Source organism: Esox lucius, chromosome 3, assembly GCF_011004845.1.
Source record: "Esox lucius isolate fEsoLuc1 chromosome 3, fEsoLuc1.pri, whole genome shotgun sequence".
Taxonomy (NCBI): domain Eukaryota; kingdom Metazoa; phylum Chordata; class Actinopteri; order Esociformes; family Esocidae; genus Esox; species Esox lucius.
This window is the reverse complement of record NC_047571.1, coordinates 27,990,582-28,015,704: the sequence shown is the minus strand read 5'-3', so window position 1 is coordinate 28,015,704 and position 25,123 is coordinate 27,990,582. Positions and strand designations below refer to the sequence as shown.

Sequence of the window (25,123 nt, the reverse complement as noted above, 5' to 3'; positions counted from 1 at the left end):
TCCACATATTTATGGTTTGTTATTTAAATTTTTTGTGTTTCTGTGTTTTTGGTTGGATCCTTTTCTCAAATTCTCTCTTAGGTTTTTATATTCCTCGTTATTTACCCTTGTTGTTAATTTTACTAGATATTCCGTTTTTAAATTAATTGGATACCATCTTCCTTTCATCCGTTTGCAGTGTTTCTTAATATCATTCAGTTTGTTCTCAGTCTCTTAGTGTCTGACGCACCCCCTCTCCATCTTGTTCTCTCTCCCACTCTGTCTTTGTTTTTTTAAAAGAGATGTCTGTGTTTGAGGCGGGGTTTGGGAAAAAGCAAATGGGACTTCTGAAATCCCTTGGGGATGAGCAGCCAGTGCCAAAGGTAAGCATAAACTTTTCAAATGCAAAAAAGAAAATCAGTGGCAACTCAAGTCTTTATTCTGATGTTTTTACACAACATTTTCTGTTGTTTATGTCATGGCACAAATTAGTTGCCTTTACATTAGTAAAAGACACAATGTACATGACAGAAAAGAGGAATTCATTGATACATTTTCCTATCAGGGGAACACTGCAAAATTCACTGAGAAGGAAAAACAGAAAAAAATCTGCTGTCATTTCAGGAAAACATTATTACTTGCAGAGGTTTTTACCAAGATGGCTACAATGACGCCACTACACTGTCTCTCTCCGCTTTCTCATGTTCAACCCTTACCGTAATTTCCCCTTCCATGCCACTGAATCCCTCAATCCTATTGGTCAAGGTAACAGATATCAACAGAGACCAAGGAACTAGTTGCGATGCCTACTGCCCCAACCTCAGTGTTAATTGGTTCACACACAGACAACATGTTAAACACAGGAGCACCTGCCCTGAGACAGACGTACAGTACAATGATGAATACAATGGAAAACAAAAGAGAAAGAAGGCCCAGTTTTCCTTTTAGGATGCCACATGTCCATCAGCACTGTTGTGGATAGTTTGACTTTGTGGGTGGGGGAGGTGGGGGAGGGGGCTAGCAGTCTGGATGGAATTAAAAGTGTAAGGATGGATGGAAGTCAAGAAGGCTGTTGTCTGGATGGATGAACAGAGAAATGGATTAGTGTCATAGGTGGTTCTATATGTCATTGGGTTGTGTCCGTGTCCTTCTTGCGCTCACAGGTAGCGTGCGATGTTCTGTTGTTCCACTGTCGGTTTAGGTTTTCTTAAAGACCTGCTGGCAGACAACCCCACAAACCCTCAGCTCCTACAGAGAGAACAAACGGCAAAAATGATGTTAGATCAAGTGATTAAACAGGATTTCTAATAAATCCAATTGATTAATTATTTGCTGTAGTAGAGAGAGAAAAAACTAAAACCACTAATCATGATTCATTTATGTAAACAGCCATGAAGACGTCAATGTTTACAGTAAATCAAACTTCCCTATGGGGAATAATCACACTGCAGTACTTGCAGTTGTATTTCTAACCAGCAGAGGGCAGCGCTGTTCAATGTCCCAGGGGTTTAACTGAATCCAGGGGAGCCACTCTGCTGATGAATGATTTCATGGCCTCTTATTATGAACATCTGCTGGAATCACTGTGACTAAATAAGCTGGCAGTCAGATGCCTTTTATTTAGCTTTGATGACAATAATCACAGCAATGAAAATCTGCAATGACACGGTAATGAAAGCTGGCGTAGAGTAGTCATTGTAGAGGTCAGTAGATCTATCAATCTTTGTGTGAGTGTTTAAAAATGGTAATGAAATGTAATTGATGACCCCTGCATTCCAATCCTATCCAGAACTTTAGGAGTTTAATCATGCAGTTCTATGCCTGGTGGTGCACGCTTAGTTCACACAGTGTATATGAGGTTATCAAAGCCAAAAAACAGCTACAGTTGCAGCAAAGGCTGTGACATGTTGGACATTATATATACACATATGTATAAATACACACATATATATACATAATATGCTATATTATAATGTGATTTAAAACTAACCTGATCTGAGATCTGCTGTGACAAAAAGTAGGGCCTGTAAGAGTAGACTCTCATTGAAAGGACCTGAATAGACTCTTACCAGATGAAGCTGGTGTCATTGAAATGACCTGAATAGACTCTTACCAGATGAAGCTGGTCTCCCTCCACCCAGTGGGTCCAGCCTCGGCCCTCCTTCTCTCCCTTCTGGACACACACCAGCTTGTCCCCATCCCAGGAGACAGTGGTCTACAGGGACACAGGAGAGACACGGTAATGTATTCTAGTGAGTCATCTCTCACTCTCTCACACACACACACATACAGCTCGAACGCCAAAATTCGAACCATAACCATAACCCTCAACCTAACATACCCTAATTCATTCAACTCTGACACCTGAACCTAACTCCAAACCCCAATTGTAACTTTCATCCCTAAGCAGAAAAATTACCTATTGCCTCATGGGACGGGCAACATTTCCCCACAAGGTCACATTTGGCGGTGGGTCTGACAAAATTTCACAAAGTGTTAACCCCCTTTAAGGTCATGAACTCTACTCGTCGATTGCTTCAGCACACATCAACAAGCCAGTTCCTATTCATACCCACTAAAGAACAATCTCCAACATTGCCCAAGTACGCATCATAATTGACCCATTAAACAGGACAACAAGTCAGCATTCACCAGTGTAAATAGTCAAATGCAATATGAAATGAGCATTTTGTTCCGCCAAGACTGAAGAACGCTAAAAGTCATATAATAAAATTTTCCGGGGCAAGTTCACAACAATTAAGCCCCAACATTAAATCACATTTCATATTACATTGAAACATATACATGTATTCCTAATTTCATTTGTTGGCATACTTTTTCGAAGTAAAATACACACATAGCTGAATGTCTAGTTATTTGTCAGTCTTCTGATTCAACAGCAAAAAGAAATCCCAACATGTTTTTTTCCTTAGGGGGCCAAACATGTTTGCTAGTTTCCTCCAGAAACACTTTCATCAAAACACACATAAGAACCGCCATTTGGGACCTCACACTAAAAGGGAAAATGAAGGATCAAGTCACTCTTGAAACTTAACTGTCCTCCCGTTCTCTATTTTCCTCTAGTCTCCAGAAAGAGTGTCAGCCTAAACCAAACCAACTGATCTATCAGTTTAGAACTGTTTTGTGTCAACTACTATTACTGTAAGTCGCTCTGGACACGGTTGTGTGCTAAATGACTAAAATGTAAATGTAACTCACCATGCATTTTCTGTCATCGACCCCAGCCAGATCCTCCTCAAACTCCTTGCCAACATAAAAATCCATGTTGTAGTTCTTGAAGGTACTCAGCGTCTTGATGACAATGTGGTCACCATTGTGACTAATGTCTTTGTCAGGCTTCAACAAGGTGGCAATTTTCCTAATGGCAACATTTACATCTGTGTGATGGATGCCCCCACCCCAAAAAATTTAAGAGATACATATAAAAAAAACTAGTAGCAGGAAGACAATGGCTTAACATCTCCCATTATCTCGATCGTTAGGTATCTACATCAGAGCTCCAATGGGTACACTTTCATTCAACTAAAATCTACACAATGTCAATCTTTAAATATCCCAACTGATCATGTGAGCTAGACTAACTGATTCCTACATCTCTTTATGGACCGTAGGCCGTAGTGGCCCTGATGTAACAGAAATTGCAGCAGCGGGTATCCTTGCACGTTAAAATGAAATTGTTAACATCTAAGACTGTGGGAAAATTAGGAACTTCAAAGGCCATTTAAACTAAGAATACACATTTCTGCACTGATAGAAAGTTATCGTCAACCAGGTTAATATTGACAAAAATGGTCCGGATGACACGAGAACAATCAGTAGCCTACATCACCCATTTTGAAGTTCACCTAATTTCTCCATTATACGGGAACAACTCACCGAGTGCCTTCAAGTACTCCTCGAAGTTGTCGTTGGAAATCATTTTCCAATACCCATTCAGATCAACTGGCATTTTGGCAGTTTTTCAAGTTTCTTTACTTTATTTAAAAAGGTCAACGAGATCCGATCTGGCTGTTTACTTTCAATCGAATGGCGGACCGCTGTGCATACGTCAAATTTGATCGGAATAACTTTCCTACTAGCCTACTTAAATGATGATTTTAATATACCTTTTTTTTTTTTTTTTAAATAAGAATTGGAACCTCCCTTATTTCTCCCTCTATTGCTTAACCGTGAACTCATCGCGCCCCCTCACTCTAGTCCTGCCTCCTCACTCCAGTTCAGACCATGCGTCGCTACACAATATTGTACATTTGGAGCAATTACCATAAACTATAAATATTAACCTCACCCACCCGGGAAGATAGCCTATAGATTATTACATGTGCTATATCAGGATTAAGTTACCTGTATTTACGTTATCAGTTAATTCGGGGCGCATATGTCATAGTGATCTATCAAAACTACTATCAATCAAACGTTAAGGTCTATTCACTTGTTTTATACACTTGTTTTATACACTTGTTTTATACACTTGTTTTATACATACGTTGTCCTATTTAAACCACACAATTATAAAAATCCCAATAATGAATTCGTCAAAAAAGCCTTTAGGCACAATGTTCTTACAGGCAACCATATATAACTCTTGCAGGCACATCATTTTAAAGAAAATAAAATTCAGCAAATTCTAGCAGCCTCGTGAGCTGACCACAGTATTCTGTCTTAACCATTTGGCACAGAGACCAAGTAAATCTGTGCTATGTGTACCGGTGACACAGAGACGCTTTCAATTCTTTTATTTTAAAAATACCTCTGGTTGTTGCTAGGGACTGTAGGGATTAGGCTACTAAAATCCTGAGAGAAAAGCTCCCGAGTCACTGTGTGAAACCTCAAATAGAGGATAGAATGGATGGTACAATAATAAAGAGCTCAATGTGGTCTGCCAGAACGTAGAGGCACCTGCTGCTCACACCGAGAGGAAAATACAAAATATGTCTCCAGCTGGCTCATGCAAATACAGAATAACGTAGAATCATTTTCTCAAACAAGTTCTAATTTATTTTTCACCACGTACACATTTTTTATTCCAAATAATAAATCAAGTGAAAAGTCCGTGGGGGCGGTACTTCTTGATATTTTACAGTAACCTTTTTCAAACTATGCTGAGATTAATTGTATGGACCAAACACGTTATAAGTAACCTGGGGTAAATGCTACAATCACAGATAATTAGATGTCCTGCCATGGCATACACTAGGAGGCCAATCCACACACTAGGTAATGAAATTAAACAAATAACAATGAAGGATCATTTAAAAAATCACCCAAAATGCAATTTCATAGTTGTGGAAAAAATAATTAGATCTTAAAAAACTGGTGTTGCCCCTGTTGACTGAAATAACTTCATTTGGCTGTTTAGTTGTGAAAATGTCTCTTACAACAACTTGGAGGAATTCTTGCCAACTCTACTTTACAGTACTGCTTCGATGTCATGTTCAAAGGCTCTCCTGCATGCATGGCCCAATTCTAGTCCCCCAACAGCCTTTTGATATGATTGAGATCTGGGATTTGACTTGCGTTTTTTAGATAATTGTCCGGTTGCAAGATCCATGTTCGATTCACCTTCAGAAATTCAAAATATGGCCTCAAATGTTACTCAAGTATGGTATGGTAAAATCTGGAATTCATGTCAATGATAGCAAGTTGGCCAGGCCCTGAAGTAGCAAAACAGCCCCAAACCATAATGCCGCCTCCTCCATGCTTGATAGTTGGTATGAGGTTGTTCAAACATGGTGTCTGGCTTTGTGGTCAAACAACTCGACCTTTGACTCATCTGTCCAGAGCACACTGTTCCAGTAGTTTTGTTGTTTACCCAGGTGTTGTCAAGCATGTTTTTGAGAGCAGCGGCTTCTTCCTTCTTGACCTCAAATTTACGGCATGTTTGTGAAGTCTCTTTCTAACAGCTGACTCATGCACTTCAACACTGATTGTGACAAGAGAACCCCTTTATGTTAACCAGGTTCTTAGAGACTTATACGATATATCTTTCAGTCAGCACTTGGCCTAAATCTGGTGGGATGATCTGTCCTAGGCAGATTGTGAGTGGTTGGGAATCTTCTCCATTTATCGATGATGAATCAAACAATGGAATGATGCACCTCAAACTGCTTAGAAATGACATTTCAATGCTATTCTGGGCCCTCTCAATTAACTCTATTATGATTTTCTAATAATTATTTTATTTTAACTGTTTTATGTGATGGTAAAGGTAGGGATGGTGCTCAATATTTCCACATAAGGAAATTGCATTTCTGCTTATTTTAATTGCATAAATAATTTCAGAGTTCACTTGTTTAGTGTGATTTTTTTAAATTGGGTTACTTTAATCAGTGTGGTTAGAAATAAGCTCAGATGTGTGAAATAAAAATAAAATTGTTAATAATAATAGAAATAAAACATTCCAGAGGATTTACTCTTTCCACAAAACTGTAATTAGCCTACCTTAATGACAGAAATGTACCCAGAATTCTTAAATATTTTCAATTGTCTAAAGGCAATGTTTCACCTGTAAACTTCAGCTAAAGCCTATTATAGGAAACCAGTTTGTATGGGATTTCAAAACCCTCAAACTGGCCAACATACAACCTTTAGATACTCGGTCAAATTATGACCGATGCGCATGTTAACATTTTGTATGAATGATGCATTTATGCTAAATGGTTAAGAAAATAATGAAAAAGATTGCTTTTGGCCTTACTGTAATACAAATCAAACATGGACTGTCCTTTTCACATTAACATCAATATTGCGGTACAAGTTAATGTTTTTCTGATTCATTTTTATTGAAAGACCATTTCCTCAAAGCTATATCCTTATTAACAAATACCTTCCAGCTGGCAAAAACCATTTCAGATGCTGCTACGCCACTTCATCACTAATTGCAAATGCATTCGGTCCAACAATATTGTTTTATGTTTTAATAGATTTATTAAATTTGTGCACAAGCAGCTCAGATAAATGAGGCCCCCTGGTATCTCTGGCTACTCATAATGCTGCAACAATGTCTTCACCATTCCAAGTTTGCCAATGCTAACATCAAAATGTGTACTAAAAGTAAAAGTGTTCTGACAAGACGGGAAACCGCTGAATGCTAAACACAGTTCTGCGTCCCGCCGGTTCAACTGAGGACACCAGTGAACTAGATGCGACCCAAAGAGCCGGTACTCCTGGTCACAGAGCCGGTCCTTCCGGTCACGGGTCATCTGCTATTCCTGCATTATATGCTTCCTTTAATGAAGCCCAGTGGCAGCCTTTGTGTTCTTCAAACACACTCTTCACCCAGTCAGTCGCTCAGAGACAATACAGGAATCTCGGTCTGCTTGGCAAGTGGCCGGAGTAGAGCGTCTTTATATTTTAGCTCACTGTCCCTGGTGTAGAGGTCGTGCTGGTGGATGTACTCAATGACAGAGTCTGGGAGTAGGTACTTGACACTGAGGCCCCGTCTCAGGGCTCGCCGGACCTCTGTGGCACTGGTCTCATTGCGGACCCACTCGCGCACCAGGAAGATGTTGTGGCGGTGGCGGGACAGGGTGTCCGATTCGTGCACCGCACGCTCTGGATCTAGGCCCCCCCGGCTGACACAGACCAGGCCGAAGCGGCCGGCGACCTCCTCCACGTGGTGGTCCAGCCACAGGCCCGGCACCTTGAAGGAGTCCAGGAAGTCAGCGCCGCACAGCAACTTCAGCCTGGGGGAAGAACCTTAGTGGGGGACAATGAAACAAAGAGTTGCTGATTGGCTGAGAGTTAGAATTCTGCGCGACACTACGAGAAACTATCCAGTGCCAGCTGGCCGCCGACACAGTCACACTGTACGATGTAACTAACCCACAACATTTGCATTATGCACCCAAATCCTATTAATTCAACATGGGGACTTTCCGGTTTTAAAAGAACATACGCCATGCCACTAACTAGGCCCACTGTGTCTGCTTAAGTACAGGATGACGGGTTATGGATACGGCTGGCCTAGAAGCGCTGATGGTGAATCAGTGTGACAGTGTGTGTAGAAACCCTAACGCTGTTAAGCTGGGCACTGTAGCACTACAGCGACATTAACTCTTAGCACTAGTTACGACGAGGTGCATTATGGGTGAAAATCTATTACGCTTCTTTGTTGAACAGTCCATTTAAAAAAATATCAAGGACATGAATTTGCAGAACCATGGGGTCCTGTATTTAATGCAAGTGATCAAATCCTGGAAAGACATTTTGTTAATGACTAGATCACTCATGATTAAACAGAGGATGAGAAATACAATTAAATCGATTCACTTAGTAAATTAATTCCAGGTGCGGCTAATGCAGGACAGTTCCAGGTAAGATCAGCCTCCATTGAAAAAATATTTTCATGCATATTTATTGGACAGGAAAGTGGCAGAAGATAGAGGAGACGTTTTTTGCTGAAAGTAGGTTGGATTTGAGCGCCGGCTGCAGTAGCACATGTTCACAGAAGGCAACAGCTCAGACCACTGTACTAGGCCACCAGCTCAGACCACTGTACTAGGCCACCAGCTCAGACCACTGTACTAGGCCACCAGCTCAGACCACTGTACTAGGCCACAGCTCAGACCACTGTACTAGGCCACAGCTCAGACCACTGTACTAGGCCACCAGCTCAGACCACTGTACTAGGCCACCAGCTCAGACCACTGTACTAGGCCACAGCTCAGACCACTGTACTAGGCCACCAGCTCAGACCACTGTACTAGGCCACCAGGGCAGACCACTGTACTAGGCCACAGCTCAGACCACTGTACTAGGCCACAGCTCAGACCACTGTACTAGGCCACCAGGGCAGACCGGTAGCAATGGCCACGGTCTCGATTCCAGGGTGTTTTACTCATGACATCACGAGGACCACGGAAGTGTCAGCGCAAGTCAAACTAGCCATCATGATGGAGACGCACCAGGATAAATCAGAGACACAGCACAAACAGGAAAGCACTGCGACTGTTGTGTGAAATACCACGTTATATCAATGGAATGCCTTCATTTGGCGGCCTTCGGTGGGGCTTAGTTTCTGTGATATTCCCATCGTGATGAGTTTTGTCCTGATAGCCTCCCACGGTAAATGTGTCTGTCCTTTTCTTAGCATTGTTATGAAAGTCAGACTGCGGGCCACAGATATTTAACCCCACATAACTGGCTACACTGTATGTACAACCATTGGGGGACAGTTTATGTAGACTGTTTTATGTGTAACAGGGTCTGAGAGCTTTGTGTACAAGTTTGTGTGTAGAACATCAATGTGGTTAATGACCCTTGTGTCCCAAAAGTTCATTTCACTCAGCAGTCAGAATGCAGAAACTGAGATTATTCAAAGCTCTCATTTAGCAGGGCGGAATACATTTAGTTCCCGCTGATTTCCTTCCCAGAGCACAAAGACTGCCTCTATGTACCTATTCCAAAGAAGGATTTTAGACAAGCAACACGGTTTCTGTTTCGTAAATTAGTGCTTCCACAGTTGTCCCACATACAGGTTTGCATAGCTGGCAGCAGAGGCTAATTTAGAGGGAAAAAGAGATTTAGAGAAAAAGTCGTTGTTGGATAATAGCGGTTGAGTAAGTAGCTAGATGCATTCATTGGAGAGACTACTCCTCTCTTTGTTCTTGAGGACCTAGTTTACTCTGTGTTGGTCAGAAGCTTTAATTTGTGTGTGTGTGTGTGTGTGGTTGGGGTCTAGGGGAAGCAGCCCATATCTCCATACTAAACCATCTTTGGCTAAGTTATATTGTTGCTAGGTAACACACTGAGATTCATGGGAAAAAGCTCCCAAGGGAACCAAATAGCTAAAATGGAATTCATGGTCACTCCCACTCCAATTTAGAATGATTGATGTTCCAGGTTTATTTGCAATTGCCCGGAGATAAGGATATTGATTATATGGAATTATATTTAGGGTTGTCAAATTTAACAACTTCTGCCAAATGTCATATCATTGAAAAGGACTCAATTATTTTGATGTGATACTTTGGCCATATTACCAATCCCTAACTTCATTTTACTGATCTTTCCGTTTGTGGGCGTTGAGATTAAGGCCGGGTGGAATGGGACAAATCGGAACCACACAAAGGTGTTTATCTTTGGGCCAAACCAAGACAGTAAAAAAAGCTTTGTCAGCTTTCACCTTTGAGGCCATTCTGAAAACAAAACACAATGATCTTCCATCAATAACCTTAAAATAAGAGTAAATAAAACATGATTTGAAATGACTATTCAGGGAAACGTAGCTTTCATCAATCCACTCCTTCCATTTCAGGCCAAATCCACTTCACAGCTGACTGACCTGACGGGTTAATGGACGAGGGAAAAATGATATTTTTTTTAAAATAAGAAAATCTTCTGACTGTTATCTAGCAGGCTCCATTTACACTGTCCCTCTTGGCCCACGCTAAATCCTCCATGATCAATTATCTGTCCACCCCCCCTCGGATTCTCTAAACATCATTAGCGTCAATGGGCGTTCTGTCTCCATAGAGCCGCTATGACAGAGCAGCACGTTTAAGAGGGAACAAAGGACGAGTTAGTCGGCTGTGAAGAGAAAAAACAGCTCCTGCACATGCATCAACATAAAGAAGATTTAAACTGGAGTTTATTAAAGGGCGTGAAAGGGAAGCCAATATCCGTTCAGAGGCTTATGAATGACAAAAGGAAGGTGCCGGTCCGCTCTGTGCCAAGAGAGGCCCAGGTCAACTCCAGGCCACATCTCACTGAACACAAATGTGTCGAACGGGACGGCCAATTTGAAACGTGGTAAAATAGTTGATGTGTCTGTTGGTGTGGAATGGGGCCCGGGCTTAGCTGTGAAGGTGGGGCTTACTTGTGGGGGGCTGGGGGTTGGCGGTCGGGCCACTGTCCTTTCCCGTGCCCTCCCGGTACCGCTTCAGTATCCGGTCGTAATGGTACCTGCCGGCAGGCCAGAGCAAAGGGACAGACAAACACGACCAGTGAAAACAGAACCAAATCCTCTTACAGACGTTGTTCCGGGGAGATTTGCGTCAGGTTTAGGGGTTACGTACGCGCTTCCCGCAGCTCCTGCGCCCGACGTGGACAACGGGCCACTTCATGGCTTTAATCAGCTTCCTGGTTGGGCAAGTGCAGCTTATGGTGACGACAGCCTTTGCTCAACAAGAGGATTAGCCGGAGCGGGGGTGGGGGGCGAAGGGAGGCTTGCATAACGCCTGACACATGGGATCTGCGGGTCTGGCTGCGCGTGCATTCTGAGTGCGAGTTTACGTTTGCATCCGTGTTCTGGTTGTTGTGGATTCATCCGTGTGTGTGTGTCAACACCCGGTCCGCCGGTTTGACGTGTGTATCAACAGTGAGGGCCAGTGCGACGGACAAACCCTCGGTTACCTATGGTTTCTGGTTGCTCTGCACCAGATGCTACGCTGTCCCGTATCCCCTTAATCACAGAGACGACACAATAAGAGCACAGTCAGCCCGCGGCCACCGACCCAGTTCTGACCCCGGTGAAGTCTACTCCCTGGCTTGGGCCCCGTGTTGCCACAATAGATCGGGAACCCCTGCCGGCGAAGCCTAAACCCAGCCTGGTTTCTGGCACGGACGACAGTTGGCACCGACTGGCAACTGAAGAGATTTCTAGCCAGGGAGACTTTATCGTTTGTCTAGTGTGAACAGACTTGTGGCGCGGGAAGAGAAGACGGGGAAGAGCTAACGACTAATGAAAAGCTGAAGGGGGAGACAAAGACAGACGAGTATACAGCTGGTGTTCAAATATGACTGGATGCTGCCCACTTTGAAATGTCATGCTTTTGGCCAGGAGCAGAAATAACACATTATAACGGCGTTTGATTCATGTGGAGGGGGGGGGGGGGGGGCAGCGGGCACCTGGTGATCTACACTGACCGGTTAGAGGAAGCGGGAAACCACAACAAATGATGTGACATCAAGGCAGGAGACGGTTACACACCCGGCCTGGATGTAAACCTCCTGTAGACCTTTACAATGCATGACAGGATCAGGAATGTCAGTTCCTGTGTGTACAGAATAGCTAGGCTACACCACACACACGAATCCCAGCAAAAATGCATCCAGAGCGAAAAGGGACTGTGATTTAATGAAACAGTTGTGTGTCTCCAGACCTCATGGTGACCACGGTCTCGGTCCAGTCCGGTTGCTGGCTCTCCCATTCATCCACAGAGACCCAGTCGGAGCTCTGCAGAGCCAGCCGGGCCATGGCAACGCGGTGCTTGGCCAGGACCAGACCCTGCTTGCCATATCCGTCACTCACTGGGGACAGAATCCCACCAATCACATGGAAGCGACCTAGAAGGGGGGTTCATTTGGTCAATTGGGAGTCTTGAGCCGTCCCACTGAACTGGCACACCTGATAAAGTGGGCCAAATCACCGTAAAGCCTTTGACTAATCCAATAAGGTGTGCCAGTTTAGGGTTTGAAACTAGAACGAGAAATGACTGAGAGAACCTTATTATCATCGTCGTATTGAATACGTTTTCTTCAAAGATCTAGGCTTAATGAAGTGAGTAATCAGAAAACCATGCTTATTTTACACATTGGCTTTTAATGAACACACAGTTGGTCCCCATGTTGACTCACCCGTCTGGTGCAAGTGATCCCTGGCCAGCTCAAACAGCCTCATGTGCTGGTGGGTGATGGGATTGAAGGAGCCGCAGGCCAGGAGGACCAGAGGAATCCGGGCAGCCATCTGTGTTCCCTCAAAACATGGTCACCATTACAGAACACAGCAGAACCATGGTCACCCCTACAGAACACAGCAGAACCACGGTCACCCAGAACACAGGAGAACCACAGTCATCCTTACAGAACACAGCAGAACCACAGTCACACCTACAGAACACAGCAGAACTAACTGTGAGGCATTAACTGTGAGTCATTAACACTAAGCCACAGACCGTCTCTCATAAATAATCAAGGTCTTGAATTCACATTAAGGGAGTTCAACAGTGAGGTCGTCAGATGAGGTATGAAGGGGGCTAACGAGTTTCGATTTAATGAACTTTTCTGTAAACCTATAACATTCCGTAACTACAGAACGCTAATATAGCATACATTCAGGAGTCTGTGTATTGAGATGAATCAATAGGCAGACTCCCAAAGTTCCTTTCCCAAACATCCTTTGGAAATGTTAATCGTAGGTGCATTAGCCTAATTTCACCTAATAAAGCATTGTAATCGTGAAACGTATCTTACGTTTCTATTGGAAACAGGTAGAGACGTCTTCCACTCCCGTTCTGTTTGAAAAGTAATTTCTTAAATAGAAACTCTTAGCATTTTTTTTTTTTACTAAAACGCAACTTTTGGGAAGTTTGGGGTCCCCTGCTGGAGCTGCTGTCCCCGCGATCCGATACCGGATAAGCGGATGAAGATGAGATGCTACTTTTGGTGGAATTAATACCGAGTAAACCCCTAAAAAAACTTTTTGGAAAACGTTTCTCAGAAGACTAGTGGGAGGGACCTACCTGCCTTTCAGGCTAGCTGACGTTAGCTTGTCTAGCTATAATAAATACACAACAAATATCTTATTATACAGTCAGGCAGCCATCTTAAAAACGGATACGACAGATCGGTTTAAACGTTTCAACTTTCCAAATAAAACTATTGGTACTAACAGTACCATAACAAGCTAAAATCACCTAGAGAATTGTGTATCGTTACCTACTTCGTGGATATTAGGCTTGCGTAAGGTTTACATGTGTTGCACTTTATTTCGTCCCCCGCTTAAGGCAACGTTGCATTAAGGTTCTGTTAGTCCAGTTGGGAAGCGCCTACAAACTAGCATTGTAATGGTTTATAATCAGGGTTAAGGTTGGGTTTAGGATTAGTTTGATAGTTACTTGAAAATCTACTGATAGTCTGTAGAGCAGTGTTTCTCAACAGTGTGTGCCCCCCTGCCCTGCATGTTTTAGATCTCTCCCTGCTGTGTCACACCTGATTCATCAGGTATGCTACATCAGGTATGTTAAACATGTTAAACATGCAGGGCAAGGGGCGTCCAGAAGCAGAGAATGGCTGAGAAACACTGCTGTATAGCATTTATAGAGGGACTCTCCAAATATAGTGTTACTTTAAATGCCTGACTGATCCACTAAAAATACAGCTTTAGATAGCACAGCCATTTTTTGGGGAGTTGATTCTGAGCCCACATAATCATATAAGTAGAAATCTGTATAGAAGCCTACCTGGCTGCCATGTTGAGTCAGGGGTCAACCAGACCCGGGCTTAGTTTGGGTCATGGGGTCATCTATTGGTCAGTTCTTACTACTGACCTCTTCATTCTGTTAGAGAATCTGTTAGAGACAAGTAATCTTGGTTAATGTATGGTGTTTGGAAGCTTTCTCTACTGGCCCCCAATGTCTACTGGCCCCCAATGTCTACTGTCTACTTGATAAGTTTCCACAACCAACAGTGTAGGTTTTCTTTGTATGTTGGTGTGGTAGGGGTCAAATAATCCCCAGATGTTCACTGTTTTCCGGATGGGGGTGGGGGGGGGGGGGTCACATTGACCTGTCTGTAATATTGGAGGAGGGGGGGGTATCATGATCTCCCCGTCCCCACCATACACCCCTGTTCACAACCCACTCAAGATACATACAAAAACGTGTCAATGTGGCTTTCCAATAACTCAAGTCTGACACCTTGTGGACGATTGGATGAAATGCAGCTAAACTCAGAACGCTGTCCGCGGTGCTGAATCTCCAAACGTTACTGCAATAAACACAGTGCATTAGCAATAATTCAGTGGGATAAATGTCCTACACCGTGTGGAACAAAAAGAAACCTCCTCGCCAAAGCTTTCACTTGAACAGATTGCCCTAATAAGATTTTAAACACAATTAGAATAAATTATTCATAGACTTCCCTAACAGAGTCAACCAAAGCTACAACCTCTAACTGACTAAACATACATAATGGGGCGAGCGCATTCGGACTAAGGGGATATAATGCGACGCCCTTTGCAATTGACAATAATCATAAATAAAATCAGAAATACCTGCAAAAAAAGTTTTATAGGTTATACACAATCCTGTTAAAGAGATATATGTTCCCTAAAGGAGAGTACTGTGCTCCTGTGGCTGGTGTGTTAATGTTATGCATTGGTTTATAAACGGACTGATTTGAGCCTGAAGGCTGATTGGGTGTAAGCCGAATGTATGACAAAAACGTAACTTTTTACTGTTATGCTTACGTCGGAAAGCAGTTTATGGGAGCAATAAGGCACTTCTGGGTTTGTGGTAAATTACCAATATAATATGTCTGAGGACTGTATCCAGGCACTCCGCATTCAACAACCCAAGCTGTGGTTAATTAATCATACCAAAGACCACCTTCCCGTGCCTTATTGCCTCCTTGTATTATTGTAATTTCGTCTAAAGCCTTGGATATTTTATGCAGATGGTGTTAATAATAAAACACATTTAAACACATTTGTAAAGGACTGTAAAGAAAATGAATAAAGAGTAAATGTGATGATAGGCTTATACATGTCGGTTTTGAAGAAGACAGATGCATCATGCACACTAGTGCCAGAGCTTATAAGGATAGCCTTCAAAAACTGCTATCTTTAGGTCCTTTCTCCTGAGTTAAGTGGTCGGGAGATATGCAGCCCCTCCCCCCTCCCCAATGAGGCTGGCAGTGTGGCTGTCTCTGTTTACACTTGCTAACAGCCTGTCAAGTGAGGAGGAAAGGTTTCACTAAACCCTAATTGACTAGACTAAATGTGAAATGCGACAGGCAGACAGATTATAAAATGGTTGAAGGCAAATGGCTTTTCCAATTTTTCTGCAGCGGTGCGGTTCGACAGGTAAATTAGCGTATTTTTTATCGGAGGGAATGATATGGCATGCCATTTTAAACCATCTAATTTTTAGGGAGCCATAGGGATCATTTTTTACTCACTCTGGGGCTCCAGGGAATTTACATTTAACTAAGCAAAACCAAGAAGAGGTGGTGGAGTTGAATACAGAATGACATACCCCTACTTTTATTTAGTTCTAATAGCAAGAAAGCATGACAACTTTGCAGTACGATATAAAACAGGGAGCAAAATGTCATTCCCCTCAACACTGTAAAACCATGAAACGTGTTATAGCCTATAACGTAAACGTCAGTGTACCTAAAAATGTAGGCACTGAGGTCGGCCAAAATGTTTTTTTTTTAGAATACAGGAGAGAACATGACAGTGAGGTTTTCCCAGTCGGTTTCAAAACCAGGAGAACACATATCTCTCTGTAATACGTCGTCATACAGGGTTTAACATTTTTTACATTTACTTAGGCAGTGACTTGGGTACGTTATTGAATGTAACAACCATGGCCCTGTCACTAACACACATTATTAAAAATGTGTAACAAACTGTACAATCAGCAGAAAGAAGGGAAGGTTTTCCAATTACACACAAACCCACACACACGCACACACACACGAACACATCCCCTACCCGTTTAACGCAGTGTTTAGAACTTCAACCCTTATGAATACACGTGTTAAGAGAATAGACATCTGTTGTTTCAGTTCGAAATGTCCTGACTCATTCAAGTGTAACAGAGAAGTGTTTAGTTATGTTTTGATCTTTAACATTTGTTTCACGGTACATGATCACTGGGATAGTCTTGATCAGAATAACATTTAAAAAAGTAAATTAGACGAACAACATGTAGGCTGTGTAAAACAACTACCTAAAGAGGCAACAGACACACGCAAACAAGAGCACCCCGCCGCACACGCACATATATACACACACACACACATATACACATATACAGACTAATCCTAAACACATGCAACAGAGGATGGGAATGTTGTGAACATAATACATCCACAGACCTGAAGGGATAGTCGGAGGAGGAGAATATGTGAGGGGGAACAGATGTAGGCTGCCATAGTCTGTAAGCCTTTATCAGGATTTTGCGGGAACTGTATAAAAGCCTGCCCTACACACAACGGTGCCTGCTGTTGCAGTGAACGTCTACATCTTAGATAACGCAGTTGTGTTATTGTTCCATGAGAGGATTGAAAGAACCTGATGTATTGCCTTAGCAAATTCTGCTCAATGTGGTTAAGAATAGGCCGCTGTGTAGAGTACATTGTACTATGAAGCAACTCACAGACTCCCAGTATATATTCCATGAACGCAATATCTAAGTGTATGTCAGTGCTAATGGTGAATTCAGACTAGTTGAATGGATAGGCTGATCAAATAGGGCATATCTTAATAAGAAGTAGGCTACATAATGATTTCTTTTTTTTACTTCGTGACGTGGCAGTCTAGTCCCGGGGCGCGCTGAAATCTGTGTCCTGTCCCTCCCAATATCAAACGTTCAGCTAGCCACGCAAAAACATCGCCCCACCTATAGGCTACAGACTGGCACGCGTTCTGTCTTTCTCGGTCAGCTTCAGTTCCCAGCTTGCATCGCATCGAGAAGGTGTGTCGCACTGATATTGCAATAAAGTAAGGGATATCAAGTGAAGAAGGACAGGTCGTTTTGATCGAATTCGTTCTCCCATCATGATGCGTGGAGTGCCATTTGCGCTGGTTTGGGTGATTTTGGGTCTGTCCTGCGTCCTCACGGGAAAAGGTAAGTGAGACTGACAACTTGCTTGTGGTTCCGTATAGAGGCATAGACAGACGTTGGTTTTAACATGAAGGGTTTTCTTTACTGTTTTCAACTCACGCTGTGCAATGGATTTTTAGAAAATAAGAGACATGCATTAAATAAATAATTCAACAAAAGCTTTCTTGATGTTTGATGTATATCAGACAGTAGCCTGCAGGCTCTAAAAATACATGATGTCAAGCCCCTTGGAAGTTGCCTGCTTTCGTTTTATATTAGTTTTATGGGTTGCGCTCTATTGATTTAAAAAATATTGCAGAAACAGCACAGAGCATGTCTAACTAAAGATCAATTTCTAGTTAATAATTGACAAGTGCAATCTGGAAATGAAGTGATTATTCTATGTGTAGGTGATGCATGGTCAGAAACCGCGCTCTGTCCAGAAGGCTACTGCACACCGCATCATAGTAGCGGATACAGTCTCTGTTTAAGAGACACCTCCTCGCCCTTCTAAGTAAACAAATTACCGCAAAGTCATGTTGTCTAAAAAGGGCATCAGCGTTGCACAGCGAGGCTAATGAGTCCCGAGGGTGAGACCACTGGGTCGGTTGGGATAATTAGCCAATAGAAAAACAGTGTTATTCTTCTTCTCTTAATTCAGACTATTAGTCACGCCGCAGTTGGTCAGCTATAAAGGAGGAAAAACTGTAATTAAACAGTAATTAATCTACTTGGAGTTATTCAGTAATTTTCGGGGGGTTGCCTAAGAGGGATTGCTTAAACCAAAACATTGCATCCTCTGGGTGAGCGAACTATCGCGCATGCTAATACGGTGTAGACCTGCAGGTGGCCTAGTGGTAGGAACATCCGACCGGGTTAAATCTCCGAGTCGTCAAGTTGTAAGGAGCCATAATTTATGATTGTCGCATCTTACTGCGCCACCTCGCTTTTGGTCACATACGGAAGACAAATTCCGGTTGGACCTTGTATTCAAAGTGAAGATCCAATTTCCTCGTGACACATCACCACACGTTCCTCGACTCTGCTACATCAGTTGTTTCTGTGATGAGGGTTGTTCCTGACCATAATTTAGCAAATATCGGATTATTATTTAGTCATTATATTATTTAATGCATGTGACCTTAGTGGCTTTAAAAGTAGGCCTAACCCTAACCGAAGATCAATGTGTTAACTGTTAACTGTGTGTGTGTGTGTGTGTGTGTGGGGGGGGGGGGGGTGCGTGTGTGTGAGTGTGTGAACTGTGTGTCTGTGTGTGTATGAGAGACTATCACATTTGTGTGACAACCCAACGAAAGAGATCTTAAAAGTGATGTGAGGAAAACCCTGTCTTTTATATGAACAGACACCTGGCACTATGGCAGAGACAGAGATGGAGAGAGTGAAATACTGTGAAAGACAAGAGCGCTAAAAGAGAGAGAAAAGTGGAGAAAAACAGGGTCAGATTTATGGGTGCCTTTTCAGGAGAGGCGCTGAATTATCTGAATGGTACATAAATTGTGGAGGCGAAGTGGAACGAGACAGCATAACTCAGGGTTTGGTGCTATTACTTTAGAACACGGCAATGCCTGGGAACTGTACCACCCGCCATCTCCTTCTCTCTCTGGATCTGTTTGTCCGTCTCCTCTCTCTCTGAATCTGTTTGCCTCTCTCCCTCTCTCTCTGAATCTGTTTGTCTCTCTCCCTCTCTCTCTGAATCTGTTTGTCTCTCTCCCTCTCTCTCTCCCTGCTTGGCTGCCGTCGTTATATAAGATAAGGGGCCAGAGGGGAAAGGCCATAAGATGGAGACAGGTTCCCACTGCTCTACAATTGTCATTTTGTCTTGCTATTCGCCCTCATACTTTCTCTCTCCTGTTTCTTATGAACCCTCTCTTTTTCTCCTCCTTCTCTCTCTCTTTTCCTCCTCTTCTCTCTCTCCTTTCCTCCTCTTCTCTCTCTCTCTATCTCTCGTGTCTTTTTAGTAGCTCTTTCCTTCCTTCTCTCTCCAGTGTGTTCTCTTGATGTTTCAGCATTTCAAGGGCTCACTGGTCAGATGGAAATGGAAGAGGTTTTTGATGTCTCTCTTTGTCTTTCTCTGCCCCCATCCCTTCACTCCATGAACCGCCACAACCACTCTTTAAACCCACTTTAAACCCACTCTGTACAGAACATCAGTGTTTCATAGCTGGTTTGTAAAGGTGACGTCAGGCCTTTGTTGGGCTGGACAGTTATGCAAATGTGCTGCTTAATCTAGACGTTAATTACCCAGCATGCCTCATTAGAGTGGGCGTGATGAGGCATGGGCTGGAGAAGAGAAGCTGGGAAACTGGGATGGTATGGTGTGTGTGTGTGTGTGTGTGTGTGTGTGGGCTCTCACCAGCTGGTCAGATGGCCTTGTGAGTCCCTTTGGTCAGCACTGTTCAATCTGTGCTGGAAAAACATTTCATGCAGCATTGAGCTCTGGTACATACCTAACACACACACACACCCACACACACACACGTGGATACACTCACACATACATTTTCCCAATCTCGCTATCCTTCACCAATGGCATGTTGTCAGCAAAAAAGCCCACTCATTTAGAGAGGGACACCACTCAGGAGTACTACAGTATCCCAGAAAGCCTTTCACTTCCTTATGGACCGCTACATTTGCAAAACGCACTTAGTCGAGAGAGAGACATTATAATTATTTGTATGATTATTTTCCACTTGTTTTGGCAATATAAACAAATGTTATCCATACCAATAAATGCCTTTCAATTTAATTTAGGTTTAATAGAGACAGAGATGCCCTGTGCATGTGTGTGTTTGTGTGTGCGTGTGTGTTTCTGTGTGCATGTGTGTGTGTGTGTGTGTGTAAAGCCTACACAAAGACGTAGAAACAGTGCAGGCAATACACAAACACACACACATGCCTACACAAAGACGTACTGAGGCAGAGAGGACTGGACCCACTTCCCTGGCAGTACACTGCTCTATAGGAGGGAATTGATTGCTTGAGAGGGTAGTGTGTCTTTGTGTCAGTCTCTATGTACATAGAAGTCCATTGTGTCTGTGTGCCTGCAGGAATGTAAGTCGTGTGCTTCTCTGATAGAAAAAGAGAGTCTTAGAAAGTTAACTTGTCACGTGTGTTTATGAGAGAGAGAAAGAGTGGGACAGGAAGATTCTTTAGGACAGTGTTTTTTTCACCTGGGAGGGAGAGCCAAGAATCGTCTGCAGGTACTCCAGTCTCCAAATGACACCTACAGTGGGTTCTGTCTGCTAGCGTAACTCTCTCTGTCAGATAGCATGCTGGTCTATATCTTTCTCTCTGTCTCCCTCTGTCTCCCTCTGTCTCCCTCTCTCTCTGTCAGTCAGTCTGTGGGTCTGTATCTCTCTCTCTCTTTGTCAGTCAGTCTGTTTGTCTGTATGTCTCTCTCTATCAGTCAGTCTGTTGATTTTATGTATCTCTCTCTCCCTCTCTCCCTTTGTCAGTCAGTCTGTTGGTTTGTATGTATCTCTCTCTCTCTCTCTCTGTGCTTTTCTTTTTTCATGCATTATGTTTGTCAAGACCTCAAACGGTGTAGAAAGGAATGCACCTGACTGTTTTTAATTAAAGTTCCATCATAAACCTATTAGCATGAAAATGCCTCTGCATGTGCCTGCAAATTAGAGTGTGTGTGTGTGTGTGTGTGTTGGCCAGAAACGTCTGTCTGTGTCGGTGTCCGTGTGTCGGAAGGTTTATTGCAACATGCTGCTGACTGGAAGTTAAATTCTCGTAGACAACTAGACGGTTGGAACAAAACACAACCTGTGACTGAAAATGACGGAATTGCGGAACAAAGAAAAAAAACTAAAACAGAACTACGGCAAGAGATTAGTGTGTGTGCGAGAAAAGGGGGGAGAGAGAGGGAGTGGAGCAGGGTGTGAGTGAAAGTTAGTTACACGCACACACGCACACCCGCACACACATGCATATGTACACGCGCCCCCCCCCCCCACACACACACACACCTGAAGCTACTTCCCAGGTTTAGAGCAACTGTGGCGGGGTCTAAAAATGAAAATGTATCCCCATGAAAGGAGGCATAAATTGTCCTGATGCATCTCACAGTCAAATATCTGATTTCCCTCTCCTAGATCTCCTAATATGTTACTCCTCTCCTAGATCTCCTAATATGTTACTCCTCTCCTAGATCTCCTAATATGTTACTCCTCTCCTAGATCTCCTAATATGTTACTCCTCTCATAGATCTCCTAATATGTTACTCCTCTCCTAGATCTCCTAATATGTTACCCCTCTCCTAGATCTCCTTATATGTTACTCCTCTCCTAGATCTCCTAATATGTTACTCCTCTCCTAGATCTCCTAATATGTTACTCCTCTCCTAGATCTCCTAATATGTTACCCCTCTCCTAGATCTCCTAATATGTTACTCCTCTCCTAGATCTCCTAATATGTTACTCCTCTCCTAGATCTCCTAATATGTTACTCCTCTCCTAGATCTCCTAATATGTTACTCCTCTCCTAGATCTCCTAATATGTTACCCCTCTCCTAGATCTCCTAATATGTTACTCCTCTCCTAGATCTCCTAATATGTTACCCCTCTCCTAGATCTCCTAATATGTAACCCCTCTCCTAGATCTCCTAATATGTTACTCCTCTCCTAGATCTCCTAATATGTTACCCCTCTTCTAGATCTCCTAATATGTTACCCCTCTCCTAGATCTCCTAATATGTTACTCCTCTCCTAGATCTCCTATATATATCACCGATATTCTAATGTAGCATCACCTTATTTTGACATTTGACGAAGTGAACACCTGCAGCTTAAGAGGTCAGTGTGGGTACGCTTGCGCACGTGTGCGAGTGTGTCCACGCCTGTGTATGCGTGCGAGTGTGTACTGTTCACCCCTGCAAATGTGTGAGTGCGTACGCACATGTGTGAGAAAGAGACTAAAACACGACGCGCGCGTGCTTCTCCAAACTAGCTCTGTTCCACCTGCATCCAGTCATGACAGACTCAGAGTTAACTCAGCCGTATAAACCTTCTGACGGGGACCAGATCACGGCTCCGTTACTCTGTAGCCATTCTTCATTAACAGCACATTTTTCTGCCGAGCTTTTAATTGGGTTTCTGAGCAAGCTGATGTATGACTTCCTTACCATCACACAGCAATGTGGGCTTGAGGCCACGTTGGGCCGTACATGTCTGGTCTGCGCTGAGAGCTGGGACTTTGGGATGGACACGTCACGGTTAGGCCAATATGCATGCTGAGACACATGTATTGGGTGTGAAAATAAAAGCTTTTTTGGGGGGGAGGAGTTCAGCCTCCCTGCCCCAAATCGAATTAAACATGTTCATTGACCTGACTGTCTGTATCTTACTGTCTGTATCGTACTGTCTGTACCTGACTGTCTGTATCTTACTGTCTGTATCGTACTGTCTGTACCTGACTGTCTGTATCTTACTGTCTGTATCGTACTGTCTGTACCTGACTGTCTGTATCTTACTGTCTGTACCTGACTGTCTGTATCGTACTGTCTGTACCTGACTGTCTGTATCTTACTGTCTGTACCTAACTGTCTGTATCTTACTGTCTGTACCTAACTGTCTATACCTAACTGTCTGTACCTTACTGATTGTATCTTACTGACTAGATTAGATAACATGTGTTAAAGGCCAGAGAAGTCCCCTACATGACCCTGTTCCTTTAAATGGTGTTCCTATGGGCGGTGTTCCTATGGGCGGTGTTCCTATGGGCGGTGTTCCTATGGGCGGTGTTCCTATGGGCGGTGTTCCTATGGGCAGTGTTCTTATGGGCGGTGTATCTATGGGCGGTGTTGACACAAAACTCAGCTAAGGTACCACACCTCATCACTGTTTATCTAACACCCTGACACAAAACTCAGCTACGGTACCACACCTCATCACTGTTTATCTAACACACTGACACAAAACTCAGCTACGGTACCACACCTCATCACTGTTTATCTAACACACTGACACAAAACTCAGCTACGGTACCACACCTCATCACTGTTTATCTAACACACTGACACAAAACTCAGCTACGGTACCACACCTCATCACTGTTTATCTAACACACTGACACAAAACTCAGTTACGGTACCACACCTCATCACTGTTTATCTAACACACTGACACAAAACTCAGCTACGGTACCACACCTCATCACTGTTTATCTAACACACTGACACAAAACTCAGCTACGGTACCACACCTCATCACTGTTTATCTAACACAAGCTTGTTTGTGTCTACATACATGCACTTGTTTTCATCAGTGAGCCTATACGTGTGTGTGTGTGTTCATGTGTGCAAGCGTGTGGGTGTGTGTCTGTGTGTGTCTACCTGTTGGGCTGAAGTCAGATAGGCAGTACATCTACCAGGTACCCCCCCACCCCCATGAGTACTCATTACTACTCTTCACTGCGCCAGTCTGCTCCCTGCCTTAACACCTGGCTACAAGTGTGTGTGTGTGTGTGTGTGTGTAGATGAGGCATTCTTCAAAAACAAAAACAACTGTACCTGCTATTATTTCTGCCAGGACCAAACACCTGTGTGTGAGTGTCGTTCTCCAGGCCTTGGGGCAACCTGCCGTAGCCACTATCCCCCAGCTGAGAGCGACACCTGGCTGAGTTGTAGGAGTGTCTGGCACCGCAGTACCTTCCATGTCCCCCCGGACGTGGTTCCTACAGTACGGAGAACCCCATCGGGACTGGACTGCTACTTTTCCTCTTCTGTAATGTGACACATTCTTTTACACTGGGAGCTGGGCTGACCCATTTACAGCAATGCCCGTCCTCATGTGGATTTCCTTGAGGCAGTCATTTGTTATGTGAATTTGTGTGTGTGTGTGTGTGTGTGTGTGTGTGTGTGTGTGTGTAGGGGTTTTGAATGCGATTGCGGTGGGGAAATGGAGATTAGCAGATGTTATATCAATCACTACACAAACACAAATGTTATTAGCTCCAACGGTGTTGAACAAACACATGTTAAATATATGAACACAGACCTTCACGGGAGCCTCCTCTACAGTGGGCGTCAACGCCGCTAACATGAAGGATGGGAAGGGAAGGAATGTTTGCTGTATCTTCTCATGCCTTGTTTACATACCGCCAGCCAATGTCTACGTTTCAGCCTCCTGGCCTTTCAGGGGGCAAGAAGCTTTCAGGCCAGAGAGCCAAAAACCTTAACCGTGACATGTAGATATAACCATGACATGTAGATATAACCACGACATGTGATATAACCATGACATGTAGATATAACCATGACATGTAGATATAACCATGAAATGTTGATATAACCATGACATGTGATATAACCATGACATGTAGATATAACCATGACATGTAGATTTAACCATGGATTGTGATATAACCACGACATGTGATATAACCATGACATGTAGATATAACCATGACATGTAGATATAACCATGACATGTAGATATAGCCATGACATGGAGAATAACCATGACATGTAGATATAACCATGATATGTGATATAACCATGACATGTAGATATAACCATGACATGTAGATATAACCATGACATG

At 43.3% G+C, this 25,123-nt stretch overlaps 3 protein-coding genes across 8 annotated transcripts in view; 1 reads left to right on the top strand and 2 right to left on the bottom strand.

The window, feature by feature from the left end:
• Nucleotides 1-396: 396 nt before the first annotated feature.
• On the bottom strand, nucleotides 397-4,091 carry rbp1.1 (retinol binding protein 1, cellular, tandem duplicate 1). The gene is made up of 4 exons (XM_010888619.3): nucleotides 3,877-4,091; nucleotides 3,199-3,377; nucleotides 2,093-2,194; nucleotides 397-1,227 (listed from the first exon to the last, which is right to left on the bottom strand). The coding sequence occupies exons 1-4, from the start codon at nucleotides 3,947-3,949 to the stop codon at nucleotides 1,177-1,179; spliced, it is 405 nt and encodes a 134-aa protein (XP_010886921.1). The 5' UTR covers nucleotides 3,950-4,091; the 3' UTR covers nucleotides 397-1,176.
• Nucleotides 4,092-6,761: 2,670 nt separating this feature from the next.
• Nucleotides 6,762-13,750, bottom strand: nmnat3 (nicotinamide nucleotide adenylyltransferase 3). 6 transcript variants are annotated; one of them, XM_010888622.2, is made up of 5 exons: nucleotides 13,664-13,750; nucleotides 12,580-12,745; nucleotides 12,105-12,288; nucleotides 10,820-10,905; nucleotides 6,762-7,698 (listed from the first exon to the last, which is right to left on the bottom strand). In XM_010888622.2, exons 2-5 carry the CDS (start codon nucleotides 12,686-12,688, stop codon nucleotides 7,283-7,285), a joined length of 795 nt encoding a protein of 264 aa, XP_010886924.1. In that variant the 5' UTR covers nucleotides 12,689-12,745; nucleotides 13,664-13,750; the 3' UTR covers nucleotides 6,762-7,282. The 6 variants fall into 6 exon arrangements, with proteins under 6 accessions (XP_010886924.1, XP_010886926.1, XP_010886925.1 ...); XM_010888624.3 differs by having other exon boundaries at nucleotides 13,638-13,717; XM_010888623.3 differs by having other exon boundaries at nucleotides 13,660-13,707.
• Nucleotides 13,751-17,270: 3,520 nt separating this feature from the next.
• Nucleotides 17,271-25,123, top strand: part of clstn2 (calsyntenin 2) — a 166,418-nt gene continuing 158,565 nt past the window's right edge. Inside the window, exon 1 of the mRNA XM_010888625.5 lies at nucleotides 17,271-17,579. Within this exon, the coding sequence (XP_010886927.2) occupies nucleotides 17,510-17,579 (70 nt within the window). The 5' untranslated portion in view covers nucleotides 17,271-17,509. The remainder of the gene's footprint in view (nucleotides 17,580-25,123) is intronic.

Bases quoted from the DNA above. Each gene is read 5' to 3' on its own strand.
- rbp1.1 (XM_010888619.3), bottom strand. From the start codon at position 3,949: ATGCCAGTTGATCTGAATGGGTATTGGAAAATGATTTCCAACGACAAC. The intron at 3,378-3,876 runs GTGAGTTGTTCC...TCCATCACACAG, and splicing joins GGAGTACTTGAAGGCACTCG to ATGTAAATGTTGCCATTAGG. The intron at 2,195-3,198 runs GTGAGTTACATT...GTGTCCCTGTAG, and splicing joins TCGATGACAGAAAATGCATG to ACCACTGTCTCCTGGGATGG.
- nmnat3 (XM_010888622.2), bottom strand. From the start codon at position 12,688: ATGGCTGCCCGGATTCCTCTGGTCCTCCTGGCCTGCGGCTCCTTCAAT. The intron at 12,289-12,579 runs GTGAGTCAACAT...CCCCCCTTCTAG, and splicing joins GGATCACTTGCACCAGACGG to GTCGCTTCCATGTGATTGGT. The intron at 10,906-12,104 runs GTCTGGAGACAC...GCCTGCCGGCAG, and splicing joins GAGACCGTGGTCACCATGAG to GTACCATTACGACCGGATAC.